A 13,891-nucleotide genomic window follows, 5' to 3' on the forward strand; every position below is an offset into this window, starting at 1 on the left:
CAATTTGATAAAAACGAATTATCATTAGTATGGTTGTTTTAATGTTTTCTTCTGAGCAATGTCCTCGTGTCTGTCGCTTCTGGCAGGGACTAGCAACTTAAACTAGAAAATCTAAATGAAAATAAACATTTAATATCAACTTATGTTAAACAATTTAATTCCTTATAAAAGGCTTTATTTATTATAGCATTTAAAAATTGACTTGTATATGTGATTTTACCCAACAAAACACAGTAAAACCACCTCAAAAGGTCAAAGAATGTCATTGAAGGCGAGAGACTTTCCAGTGTCCGAGGTGTATGTGAACGCACCGTGAGGTTATCGCCTATGACCGTAAAGGACTGTCTAGAAGCGCAATGGCGCAACAGCACAACAGGTGGGGAGCGCATCCTGACGCTGTGACTCGTCCCGACAAAACACCAGTGTTGCCATGGCAGCAAAGCCTCATGCGCAGGCGCGTTAACAGACAACTGATACGTCATCTTTTTTTCAGTTTTAGAACACATTTTATCATTTATAAAGACCTTAGGGATGTGCAAGAAGTGGCAGTTTGCGTTAAATTAATCTTTTTTTTTTTTTTTTTTTTAGTAGGTGATTCTGAAACAAGCATCCGCTAATAATGGCTTAATACCAATATATGCCAGTTTTCAGACTTATTTGTAGAAATATGGAAAGCCTTGAATCATTTACCACTACTTTGTCCGTCTGTCATGTAAACCCCCAATAAGATAAACTGTAGTCTGAGTTTGTAGCATAATGTGAATATTATGAAGGGGTAGGAATTGTTCCCTAGCCATCAAAATGAGAAAATGACCAACCAACACAAGTTTCTGTTACAAAATTGCACCAGTTTTATTCATTTAAGGCTTCTTAGTTTGTTTTTTTTTTTTACATTTGGCTTCACCCCCCCTCCGCTCCCCCTGCCTCTCCTGCTGCTGCTGTGGGTTTCTGGGATGGAAGAAACCAGTTCAGACGACGTTCATACCAGTTCAGAATCTCCCATCAACCTAGTGGCTGGGGCGTTAGCCTGATACTTCACTGCCTGAACTGGCTTCCTTTACATTTCACTGGTCACCGTGCCATACAGTGAAAAAAAAAAAAAGGTGTTTCAATAAGGGGGAAACTATTTTTCCACTTTGCTTTTGGCTGCAGTTGCAATCGTCACTGATGTAAGTTGGGCGTTTTTATGGGACTCCAACAGGTTTTCTGGATCAGGATGAGTCCAGTTTTGTTTTATAATCAGAGATTAAACATGTAAAATGGTTCATAAAACACTGTAATGTCAGTGTAAGCAGATAAATGGACTTGAGAAATTTATTATTGCACAACATTTGAACTCAGTTACATTTTTCTTTTAAAAGCATCACACAAACATATCTGCTTATAGCTACATCACAAAGTTTTATTACATTTTTACAAAAAAAAGATTATAAATGCCCACAACTGAGAATGCGTATTATTAGTACAACAACTACTGTTAAGGCCTCAATATTCTTTAAAACAAGAGTTTTCCAAACAGACTATAGATCTATAGAGTTTGGCGAATGACGAAAGCCCCTGCAGCCTGCCGTCTGGAGGCCAGAAAGGTCTAAATGCAGCCAAGGCTCAGATTTAATGGCTCATACAAACATTTCAACACTAATAAAGAGGATATGAGTGTAAAATCAACAGCAGAGAGGTAAAAGGACATTCATAGGCATTTATAAAACACATTCTTAGAAAGCTGAAAAAAAAAGAAATGACCAAGCACTGATAAAATAAGACATTTAATGAGTTAATTTGTTTTAAGCGCACTGTCACCCCCCACTAGTAGCAGAAATAAAAACTACCATCGGCGATCACACGACCATGGCTGCAAGCAGACCTTCCACAGCTTCTGAACAGCACGCAAGCTGTCACAGCACCTCCTGGAGGTCAGACCGAGTACTTACTGAAACATCAACATGCTACATGACTGAACGTACTGGAGGAGAACCAGAATACTGACAGCAGTACCACGCCGTACCGCAGCACTCCTGATAGTACAACACTGCGCAGCAGAGCTCACAGAGGTCCACGGCCGCCCTCATTTACCAATTCTGTGAACCGCAAACACCGATTCCACGTCGTGTTTTAAATTTCATCTTTCAATCCTGCCCAGAACGCCACGCCTTCCCATTTTCCAGGGAGCAGTTTGGTGTTAAGAGGACCAGAACTCCAGAAGACATCATTATCAGGGAGGTAATTGAGACTGATCGAAACAATCACCAATCATTTGTTAATTAATCTTGGCAGATAATTCTGAGTTTCCCCCCTAAGTTATTAAAACCTGCTAGTTATTTTGGGTAACAGAGAAACAACTGTGTTACGGAACCGGACCGCTGTGAGTCTGCTGTCTGAAGGCAACACGTTCGCCCATCACAGCAGGTCCAGACTGAGCTCACTGTGCTGCTAACAAGTTCGCCTCCTTGTACTTTCACTCATTTGGCTAATTCACTCGTTTATGTAAAAAAAAATAAAAAAATCTTACATGGCTGCCGTTTATCAACCAAAGTCAGGTTTAAAAAACTTATGTAAAGCTCTTTGAAGCTTACAGCAACACAAAAAAAAAGCTGTAGAAACTCCGTTAGGACAGAGTTAGCATTACGGCAAATGCTAACTTTAGCTACTAGCTTCAAGTACTAGCCACTCATTTTATGCGCTAGTTGCTAATGTTAGCAGAAATGTTAACTCAAGCTTTTAGCTTTAGTTGGTAGTAGCGATTAACTTTAGCTGCTAGAGCATAAAATTCATAACTTAAGTTAACATTAACTAACTTTAAGAGCATAAATCTAATGTTGCATTAGCTTGAGCGGAGAGCTAAGCTAGCAATAACTTTCCTTTTCAGGCTAGCCAGATAGGATCCACATTTTTTTTTCATTATGCTAATACCTCCTAAACAGTGGAGCATTAGTGTTTATAATAATTCAAATATCTGTTATATAAGATTACGGTGTGGTATATTAACTCGGAAGAAGGCTGGACTCCTTAAACTGTGTATTTGGCACAGTTAGCATATCTTCCAGCTAAAGCACAACCAGTTATTTCTTTGCAATAATGCCAAAGCTAAAATGCTATATAAAAAAAAAAAAAAGAGCGTAATTCACTAACAAAGTTTCTATAATTCCTGTATTTTTGTTAATATTTATATTCTCAGATGGTCTACAAAGTTTCCTGTTAAGAACAAGTTAGCGCAGGTTAGAACCATAAATCCCTGCAGATCTGCTTTAATAGAAGTTTATAATCACAGCAGCAAAATTATCCACATACTTTAAAGATGCCAAAGTGTCCATTAAGATGAATTCAAATTGCTCATGTACGTTGTAATCCGGATTTTAAAACAATAATGATCTGTAGACAAAAGCATCTGAACGTACTCTAAAAAAAAAATAGCGATGCTGCTGCTTCTGTTTACTGCCGACGGTGCAGAAGAAGATCCTGTTCCAGCAGGTGATATTTAACGTTAATCTTTTACCTCTCAGCGGAAGGCCAGAAGAAGAGCTACGCTGGGAAGTTAAACCAGATGGTAGCTCATCTTTTTTTAGGAATGAATATAATTTGTGGGTTTTTAAGAAGTTTGAACTGAACAGGGTGGTCACAGCTAGCTGTAATGTTTGTAAAAGACGATTTTTTTTTTTCCGCCACCTTGGTCCTTTTTAGCAACACAGTGAGCTGACTCCATGACCCGCTGTGCGCCGTTAGCCCCGCCCACCCAAAAAATGTTAACTAAAAACATCAACTGACTTTAAATTTTTTTTTTTTTTACACAGAATTATAATAAGCACTGCAATAATAATAATAATATAATAATAATAGTCACTGTAGAGGATCCACAGGCTCAACCAGAGCGGTGCACACAGACAGCCGTCACCGTGGCAAGCTGCATGCGATTGGATTCAGAACGCCGGAAAAAAACTAAGGAAAAGAAAAAGAAATGAAGAAAAAAAAAAAAAAAAGAAAGGAAAAGTTTAAAATCAAAAAGGCGTGAGGCAGCTCCCCCAGCTCAGAGCGCCTCAGCAGAGAGCATGATGGGAACTGAAGTTTTAATCTGGGCAGTTGTTTGGACAGGCCGCCCTCCTCCTCCATCATCATCATCATCATCTGATGTTTGGTGTTTTTTATTTTTTTTATTCTTTTTATTTGCCGTGGCGGATTTTGACGATGCGGTGGTCGTGTTAAAGGGGCGTGGCCAGCTGGAAGATGTTCTGTGATTGGTTGGTTTGAAGGTTGTCGGTCGAGTCAGAACTGATGAAGAGAACAGGACTGGATGTAAACGGCAGTGAAGTTTACCTCCTATGTCACACTGAAATGTTTCAGGTCATCAAACTTATTTTACTATTAAACAAAGACGACATAAGTAAATAAAAAGCAGGATTTTAAAATAATTTCTTTTTTTTTTGCTAAATCCCAAATTAACTTTGCATTCTCTGCATTTCCAGTTTTAACTCAACTATCCTGCAGAGGCGCTAACGAAGTAGCCTCCAACGCTACAGATCACGCCACGGCGTCTGATCTGAAACATTTCAAGGTATCAAAACAAAAGGAGGACATTTGCGACTCACGTGTCATTAGAGAAGCTGGCAGTTGGTCTTTTTACGAATATTTCCCGGAACTGGAGTCTTCCTGTTGATCTGCCGCACGAGGTCGTAGAAGATCTGAAGGAAACAAGCAGAGGCGTCAGCGGAGGCGTCGGCCGTCTGAGCCGCGGCGTTTTCCGGGCAGACGCGGCTGCGGCGTCACCTCGTTGACGTTTATCTTGCTCTTGGCCGAGGTCTCCAGGAAGGCGCAGGAGTTCCACTGACGGGCGAGGCCGATGCCCGACTCCTTGGCCACCACCCGCTCCACCTCCAGGTCACATTTGTTCCCCACCAGGATCATGGGAACCTGCGGCGTCACATCAGCACCACACGGGTCAATAAACAGCCACAAAGTGAATAAATCCACCTCCTCAGTCGTTTATTTATTAATAATCTGATTATAAACTAAATTGCTGGAATTTAATATCTCTAAAAATTGGTTCTGTACGTAACTATTTTCCTGTGGCGGTCCTTAAGCTTTTGTTATTTATTATTCTATGTGATGTAAGACCAATGCATCAGTAATGACTTAATAACTTCAGACAAATTTTGCATAATTTAGTTTGTCCCTGAAAATACCTTTAAAATTAACATGAATAACCTTCCACTGTGAATTAAAGAGGCTACTTCTGATTATAAATCGCTTCGTTGATGTTAGCCTGTGAGGTTAAGCTAATTTTATTACAAACTTTCATGCTTTTTTATGCTTTTATTGTTTTATCTAACTTATGTCTTTGGATTTGTGTATTTTTTTTTTATATATTCTTATTTTTACCTTGTTTACTGTACAGCACTTTGTTCCCTGGGAACTTTTACAAATAAAGTTGGATAGGATGGATGTAGTTTTAATTCAGTTACTAGACTTCTAACTACTTATGTATAAAAACTTGTCCTTGTTAGCGAAACGTTAATTTGTCCTTAATTACTCCACATTTCTTAATTGTTTTATTCCATATTAACTCAAAGTGTGAATCACTTTACAGGAGGAGGGAAGAGGTGAATCCTGACCAGCAGGGGGCAGCAGAGCTAAAGGTCAGAGCTGCTTAAAGCATCTTTTCACCATCTAACCTTTACTGAATTCTCACGGTTAACAAATAAAAGCAAATATTCTTCCTTGTACAGTAAAAAGCTGCATAATTCAGCTTGTCCTGTTTCCTAAATCCAGGATTTATCTATAAACGGATCTTAGTTCAACATTTGAGGCCCACAGCATTACATATTTGACTTGATGTGACGATAATACTCAGTCAGGATTTTATTTAGAAACTAAATGCCGCTTTCTTACGGTTGGTTTAACTAGTCTGGTTTGTGGCCCTATTTCGATGCGTAAACAGCAACGATGGGAACGTTTAGTCTGCGGCTGAAGCAAACATGGCGCGTTTTGTGTTTGTGTCGTACGTCCTCGGTGTCCTTCACTCTGAGGATCTGCTCTCTCAGGTCCTGCAGGTCGTTGAAGGTGGACTGAGCCGTGATGGAGTAAACCAGAGCGAAGCCCTGGCCGTTCTTCATGTACAGGTCCCTCATCGCCGTGAACTGCTCCTGTGAGACGCACACATGGAGTCAGGGAGATGCTCGAGTTCACATCATGCACCTGATCTGAGATCAGATCTTACTGTTCCAGCCGTGTCCAGGATCTCCAGCATGCACTGCTGTCCGTCCACCTCCACTTGCTGCAGACAGACAGGAAATCACAATAATTCAACTTTATCTGCTGATTATTATTATTATTATTATTATTATTATTATTATTATTATTATTGACCTTTTCACAGAAATCGCCTCGTTAAAATTAGATCAATTGGATCAATCCACACCTAATTAGTTTGAGTTTTAATGTCGGGGTTTGAAATTATTTTTCTTCTTACAGTAAATTTGTTCCTAAAAATCTGCTGAAGGAAATAAAACTAAAATATTTTTGATTTACGGCGGTAATTAAGAAAAAATGACTAATACCAATGAAACTGAAAAATGTGGAGCAGATTTTTTTTCTTTCATCAGCACAAGAAGTCTTTTTGAAAATAAATTAAACCTAAAGAAATAAAGAAATTATAAAGTAGTGCATAATATGTGTAAATGTTCTAAATCTAATGCAATGAATAAAATATAAAAAATATTTCGCTGCGTACATTTAAACAACTGTATAAATAATTGTATTATTATAACTGCATAGTAAATTCATAATTTAAATAAAAACAAATACTTTACTAACCCCAAACAGAATTTAAATAATAAAAAAATTAAATAAATAAAAAAAACACAAAATCCAGAAGTCTCAAAATAAGTCCATGATTAATAAATGTATAAAAATGTAATAAACAAATACAGGAATAAAATATAGAAATCAGTGTACCAATAAAAAAAAAAAATATATATATATATATATATATATATATATATAAATAATAAAAAAAGTGCAAATAAAACAATTAAGATTCTAAACAATCACAGGAAATTACAAACTCAATGACCAAAAATAGTAAAGATTAGAAATGCGTAATAACAATTAGTAAACTTTACTAATTAAGGTCATTCAGTTTGTTAATTAGTTTCTGACTTAGGTAAATACTGAAGCCGATATGTTCATAGATGTAATAATGGGACGCAGCTGAAAGCCCGGCAGAACCGGCACCAGAACCGGCAGCAGAACCCCGCCCTGCCCGGGACGTCCCAGCAGGTTCTCTGCCTCAGACTAAGGTTCTGGTAGAACCCGCCTTGCCTTACCTTCCTGTAGGAGTCTTCTATCGTCGGGTCGTATTTCTCCACAAAGATTCCCTGAACAAACTGGACCGTCTGGACAGAGAGAGGAGGACAGTTACTGGATCTCTGCTCTGAGGAACCGAGACTTTAGTGCTTTGTCCTGAAAATAAACTGAAACCTAAACCCCCCCCCCCCCCCCCCCGCCGGGCGGTTTTTTACTCACCACACCCAAATAAAAACATTTTTAAACGTGCAGAAACAGCAGAGAGGAAACTTACTGAAGGGATTTAAAGGACTTTATAACTGACCACAGCGTTTTTAAATCAGACCCAAACCAACACGCTGAGGATTTTACCCGACAACCTTCTTTTATGGTCTTCCCGGCCGGGCTGGTCAGGTGATCTAACCAATCAGGGCTCCCCAGGTGTGGGATTTGCTCTGATTATTTTCCAGGTGTGGATAAAAGTTTTATATAAAAGACACAATCTGAATTTCTAAAGAAGAAAGAGCTTTACTCTGATTTACATCCTTTAAATTTAAATCTTTGTCAATCTTATAGGTTTCTAAATCTTGGGTTTTATACGACTGAGTGAAACTTATCTGATTCTTAGGGGTGGTTGTTATTCTTGGACATTTTATAGTGGAGCATAATTAACTAATCTATAATAATGATGGCTGCACCGATTGCTGTTTTCTGGCCGATCACAAATTACCGATCTTTAAAAAACCTGACAGGCCGATTCCAATTTTGACCGATACTGATTTTATTTTTTTATTTTTTATATAAAACTGACACTGTCAGTTGTCAAAAAGATCACAAGACACCTTCAATATTTCAAACTTATCTTTAAAAACATTCATGAGAAACAGTAAAAACCCGTCAAATATAAAATCAAATGATTTTCAGACCGTAGAGCAGATCAGATTGTTGTTTAAGATCGATTTCCAGAAATTAAGAAAATTGTCGGCCAGCTGATCAATCGGTGCACTAATAATAATAATAATAATATTAATATTAATCCAGAGTCCCTTTTCCCCACTGCTAAATTATGTTGATTTATAGGATGAACAGATAATAAAGCCACTGGATCATGTTTATTTAATTAAAGCTTCAAGAAAAGCCTTGTGAGACGGGGAAAGAAAACATGAAGGGCGGCTGACTAACGATGTGGATTTAAACGTGTGTGTTGGGGTGGATGGGTGGGGGGGCAGCTCTGATCTGATTGGTCGAGTTATTCCATGACAGGAAACCAGACTCTGAAGTCTTTGGGACTTACCAGCGCTGACTTCCCGACGCCTCCTGATCCTAAAACAACCAGTTTGTATTCACGCATCCTGACTGCCTGTCTGCTGAGAGAGAGAGAGAGAGAGAGAGCAGGGTCAGATCAGCCAATCACAGCGCAGCGGACACCTCCAGGTCATGTGACCGCGCAGCTGGTGGACCGGTCACCTTCCTGGTTACCGTTGCCGGGCAACACGGCACACACACACAGGTTTAAGCAACAAAATGGATCTGGCAGAGAAAACGGTCTGGATTAATAAAGCAGCTAAACTTCTCATCAGTTTCTGGATCGTTTTGAAGCAACTTTCTCTAAAATAAGTCAAAGTTCCCAGAAGGTTTGTGTAAAGAAATGTAAATATGTTTAAAGAAGGGAGAAACGAGGCAAAACGTTCCCGTTTCTGGGAGAAAACACCAGAAACCTGTCCGTTAATTAAGACATAAAAGCTAAATCTGTTCCTAACGTGGATAAAAAAGAATCTTAATCTGATTTATTACAGTTCTAATAATATCTACAACATTTATTTTGATATTTATAAACATTTATTAGATTAATGGAGTCGTTGTGAAGCAGTCAGACTGTCTGCGGTTAGCAGCTCCCCAGCAAAAGTTTTAACTCTTTATTTAAAATTAAAAAAATTAGTGATGGGTGGTGCCACCAGTGCCACACCTTGGTTTATGAAACCAAAAGATTTAGAAATAGATTAGACGCTGCTAAACTTGTTTTTATCATAAATAAATTGTGACCTTTTAAGACAAATTTATTAATAAACTCATTGCTTTACCAACAATTATAACCCTGAAACTACAACAACCGGCTGCTTTAACAGATTAACGACACGAGGAGGAAGTATCTTTCGTCTAAGAGGAAGATGAACTTTGGTTACATTTTTAAAAACATGAAAAATAAATCAACAAATCATTGTTTAGCCTAATTGAGATGGAGGAAAAACGAAAGTTAACAAAAAAGGTCCAGGAACCGAACGCCTGGCATTAATGGTGCAATTGTTTCGACCTGCATTCGTTAATAACTTTTTAAATAAATGAAAAACAGCAGAGCCAGACCGTTTTTCCACAGCAGAGCAGAAATATTGACCCGGTCGACTGAATGAGGAATAAATTCAACTGAGATCTTCCTAGATTTGTTGATCCTAGAGACAATTTTCTCCTGATCACGTTAAATCAAACCAGAAACAGCTGTCAAACGCTGCCTAACTGGCTGCCTCTGCTCACTGCGGATCCCAGGAGATAACCTGAGTAAATGTACCACCCAGACTTCACTCCGTACTTTGACTAGGCCATTTGCAGGAGGCCTGGTTGCTTCGGACAATCTTGCTGCTGCTCCATCCAATGAATTCAGAACTAAAACATGAAGAACATCTCACACAACAGGCTGTAGTTCTGTTTTTTTTCTTCTTTTTTTTATAGCTGTGGCTCTGCATCTTCATTCAGTCGCCTGGCAACGGTAACCAGGGCAACGGTTCCCCAAACACACTACCCAGAAACGCCTGCCTCAAATTTAAAACCGCACGCGCGTGAGTTGCTGCGACATTCACGTCCTGACCGGCGATGCGGTCCACTCAGGGACGGATTTTAAACCTTTTAATGGTAAACATTGTTGGATAAAGTGACATCTAGTGGCGCGGAGGCTGAACTGCAACCTGCCCCACTGCTGTAAGTTAAAGCCGGGCGAACACGGTACGAGTTTTTACCCTTTTTGGGACGATTCTTTAGTCGTGTGACAAATTTTTTTTGGATCAGGCCGAGTTTTTATATTCATATTTGACAGAAAGCATCGACACTTCTGCCTTTTTCTTCTACTGTTTACGTTTGATTTCCGGATAGACGAGTGTGAGTAGCGCCATCTCTCTACGGGGCTGAGTCCGACGTTTTAGACGTACAGTAAGAACCAATATAATGAACTTTTAAACTCGGAGGTTTCGTCGTACAGTTTCAGTACGACGACTGAAAATATCGTACAGCGTTTAAATCAAGTTTCATTCTTTATTCCAACACTAACATGGATAATATGGAAAAACGCTGATATTCTGTATTCAGTTTAATTTCAGAAAGTCAGACCCACAGCTATGCACGTTGAACCTTTATTTTTTTACGTTTATCCGCGCCTCCAGAGAAGAGTCTGGATGAAGGATTTAACTCCTGATTCCTCCCTGAAGCGGTTTCCATCAAAGCCTCCGAGGAGCAGAGACGTTCCAGACGTTGAATAAACTGATTTCTCAGCTCCGTGGTGCAGAAATATCCCGAAACCATCCGGAGAATCTGCTGGAAAGCGACGAGGGATCCGTTTGAGTCACATCTAGGAGCGCAGAGCGAGTTTCACCTTTACCGACTGTCCCTGAATGCGTCGGCGGGGCCAGATTTCAGGGCCTCAGGGTTATAAAAAAAAAAAGGGCTTGTCTCTGATGCAGCAAGTCTAGACGAGTTTCCTCTGAGCAGAACTTCTCATCTGAATCAGAAAACTGCAAATCCAGGCTGCCGATCTGTATTTTCCCCACAAAATCACGACTAAAGCGCTTAAAAAAAACACGTAAGATCCGTCACAGCTATTGGCAAGACGTTAAAGATCAGAGGTAAGCCTCTAAAAGTCTCATTTTATTATTAAATAACAATAAACAGAAAATAAAACATGTTTAAAATGAGACATTATGAGCAGAAAACATCTTAAAAGGCTCAACGTATAATTTAAAGCTGATTAAATGAAATTAGGTTTTCTTTTTAGAAGGATTTCAGATGAGTTTGTCGCTCTAAAAATTAAACGTTCTCTTTGTAAAAACCCATCTGGTCTTAATTCTCTTAAGTCTAAATGTTAATGTTTAATTCAGACAATTTTCTCCAAGTAAAAGAAGTAGCAGAAAATAAGAGAAAATATTTCTGCAAGTAGGGTTAAACAGTCAAAACGTTACTAATCTTATTTTATTCGTTTCTTTTTAGAAGAAATGGCAAATGTGAAGTAATGATTTAAATGTTTAGTTAAACGTCGCATCTTAACGTAATCTGGGAATAATTATCGGCCCAGAAAACGGCTGATCGGTCCGTCGCTAATTAAGGCTTCAGGGAAACTGTCAGCTTTGATTGACTAAAGGAGGAAAAAAGCAGCAAATAAGCCGATTTAATTAAAAGCGATTAAACTCCCAGAATGAGGCGGTTGTTGCCGGATCTGCTTTCTGCTAAAAATGAAGATATTTCTAATAAAACTGAAAAAGGCACAGAAGACCTTCTCAGTTCTATTCCAGTCCCTGAAATCTGCAAACGACGTTTATTATTCCTTCATTTAATCAAATCAGAGGTTAAAAAAGATGAATTATTTGGCTGGAAGAAGAAAAGTTTAAGATTTGAGATGAAATGTTGCTATAAATAACTTTCTGGTTCCCCTTTTAGATCATTTATCAGTAAAATAATCAAATATTAGGATAGCGTGTCTTTAACTAAAACTACTAATAATTCTGATTATAATTGGGATTCTCTATCGTTTGTGAGACGACGGAAACAAACGAGAAGGAGAAGTAAAACACGGAGCTGCGTCACGATGTTCTCCGTCAACCGATCCAGAACCAGAACCAGAACCGGTCCTGCTTCTCTGCAGCAGCTTTAACTTCACTAATTCAACAATTTGTTTCCCAAAGCAACAAAACCACTGAAGTGTTTCAAGAACTGGATCCAAACGTGGGGCTGAGCGGGCCGTACTGGACCCCACTGACCCGGGCTTTTTAAATCAGAACTTCAGAACCTTTAAATTAAGGAAGGATTTTTAACACCTCCACTCCACATTACTCATCTGGTCCCTAATTGTTGGACTAACACCTCATTTAAACATCTTCACAGAGCATTGACCCAAAGGTCAGATTCTAACACAGTTTGATTCCTTGTGATTCTGGGTGACATCTTTAAATAAAATGCAACTCGTGATTTTTTTTTTTTTTTTTAAAGCAGATTTTCTGGTTCTGGCGTCGTTTTAAAAGTTTCTGTCTGGACGGTGACGCGTCTGCAGGCGTCTGCGGGCCTGCAGCCTTCTTCCCCTGCATACCCCCACATGTTCCTACAAGACCTGCTGCCTGCCCACAGCCACCAGCATCTGCCGTGTGTCAATGTGACACACGGCAGGCCCCACGGGTCCAGAACTTCACCAGAACCTGTTGTTCCACCCGGACACCGGCTCCAGCGGTGCTCTGGTGGAGAGGAGCAGCCGGGGGACCAGGATGGACCGAACCCCGAGCAGAACTAGGTGGGGCCCGGCCACGGTTCGCTCTGTCTGCTGCTGGCAGAACCAGCAGGGGGTGAAAACCCCGAGCTTTGTGTGGAAGTCACCCACCCAGCGTGGGAGAGGCGCAGACTCACTCCTCTTTACTTCCTTTCTTTCTTTATTCCCCCCAGCAGAGCAGCGGGGGATCCTCGCCGCTGCGGCCGCTCCGGAACGCACCGTGCGCGGACTGCCGCTGCAAGCAGGCCCCGCTGCCCCGGAGCTCACGATCCAAAGCGGGAACCGGAACCAAAGCAGAACTCTTGACGGTCGGAGCCAGGAAGGCGGCCGGCCTGGTGCCACCCAGCTGTCTAACACCCGCTAGCTGCCTGTCTGTCTGCCTGCCTGACCGCCCGTCTGTCCGCCGGTCGCTCGCTTCCGCAAACCCAGCCCCGCTCGGCTCGGCTCGGCACCGGCCTGCCCGCGTCCCCGGCCGCCGCGTCCAGCCCCCCCGGACGACCGGAGGTTAACCTCCACGCTCCAAATGGAGGATAAGAGCCGAAGAAAGAGGGAGAAAAAGGAGGAGAGCGGCGAGGAGAGCACTTACAGTCATCCACCCGTCCGCTGTGCTGCGCGTCGCTCTCTCTCCCGCGGTCCCTGAACGTCTCTCGACCAGAGCCGCTCCCTCCTGCCGCTCTGACGTCAAGCCCGACGCGACAAACATGGCGGCTTCCGGAACGCTTTTCAAAATAAAACCGATCACAACCAAATTAAAGATTAATATGAAAATAGGAAGTGGAATTCAATTTATAAATATACGTTTAGCTTTTTTATACATCTAATTAATGAATCTAATTATTTTAGAATGTTTTTATAATGTTGTTTTATAATTATGAGTAGCGCTGTTGGGCGGGTTAGCTACTTGCATCGTTGTCACACAGCAGGTTGTTGGTAGACAATAGACATAGACAGCTTTATTTGTCATTTTGTATGCACAAAGTGCGTACAGAACGAAATTTCGTTTGCATACAGCTTGAAAAATTACAGTAAATTGCACTAATTTTCAGGATAAAGATGCAGCAGCGATTTATGTAAACAATTGAAATAAACAAATGACAAATA

The 13,891-nt window shown here is 40.4% G+C and overlaps 1 protein-coding gene across 3 annotated transcripts; it reads right to left on the reverse strand.

The window, feature by feature from the left end:
- Positions 1-3,653: 3,653 nt before the first annotated feature.
- On the reverse strand, positions 3,654-13,484 carry LOC105918704 (ras-related protein Rap-1b). Of its 3 annotated transcripts, none has more exons than XM_012853842.3 (8): positions 13,377-13,484; positions 8,570-8,639; positions 7,317-7,385; positions 6,209-6,265; positions 5,994-6,134; positions 4,759-4,902; positions 4,581-4,673; positions 3,654-4,263 (listed from the first exon to the last, which is right to left on the reverse strand). In XM_012853842.3, the coding sequence occupies exons 2-7, from the start codon at positions 8,624-8,626 to the stop codon at positions 4,587-4,589; spliced, it is 555 nt and encodes a 184-aa protein (XP_012709296.2). In that variant the 5' UTR covers positions 8,627-8,639; positions 13,377-13,484; the 3' UTR covers positions 3,654-4,263; positions 4,581-4,586. The 3 variants fall into 3 exon arrangements, with proteins under 3 accessions (XP_012709296.2, XP_021166983.2, XP_036005205.1); XM_021311308.2 differs by having other exon boundaries at positions 8,570-8,642; positions 13,377-13,481; XM_036149312.1 differs by lacking the exon at positions 13,377-13,484 and adding an exon at positions 12,902-12,919 and having other exon boundaries at positions 8,570-8,642.
- Between the last annotated feature and the right edge of the window lie 407 nt (positions 13,485-13,891).

Source organism: Fundulus heteroclitus, chromosome 17 (assembly GCF_011125445.2).
Source record: "Fundulus heteroclitus isolate FHET01 chromosome 17, MU-UCD_Fhet_4.1, whole genome shotgun sequence".
Lineage (NCBI taxonomy): Eukaryota > Metazoa > Chordata > Actinopteri > Cyprinodontiformes > Fundulidae > Fundulus > Fundulus heteroclitus.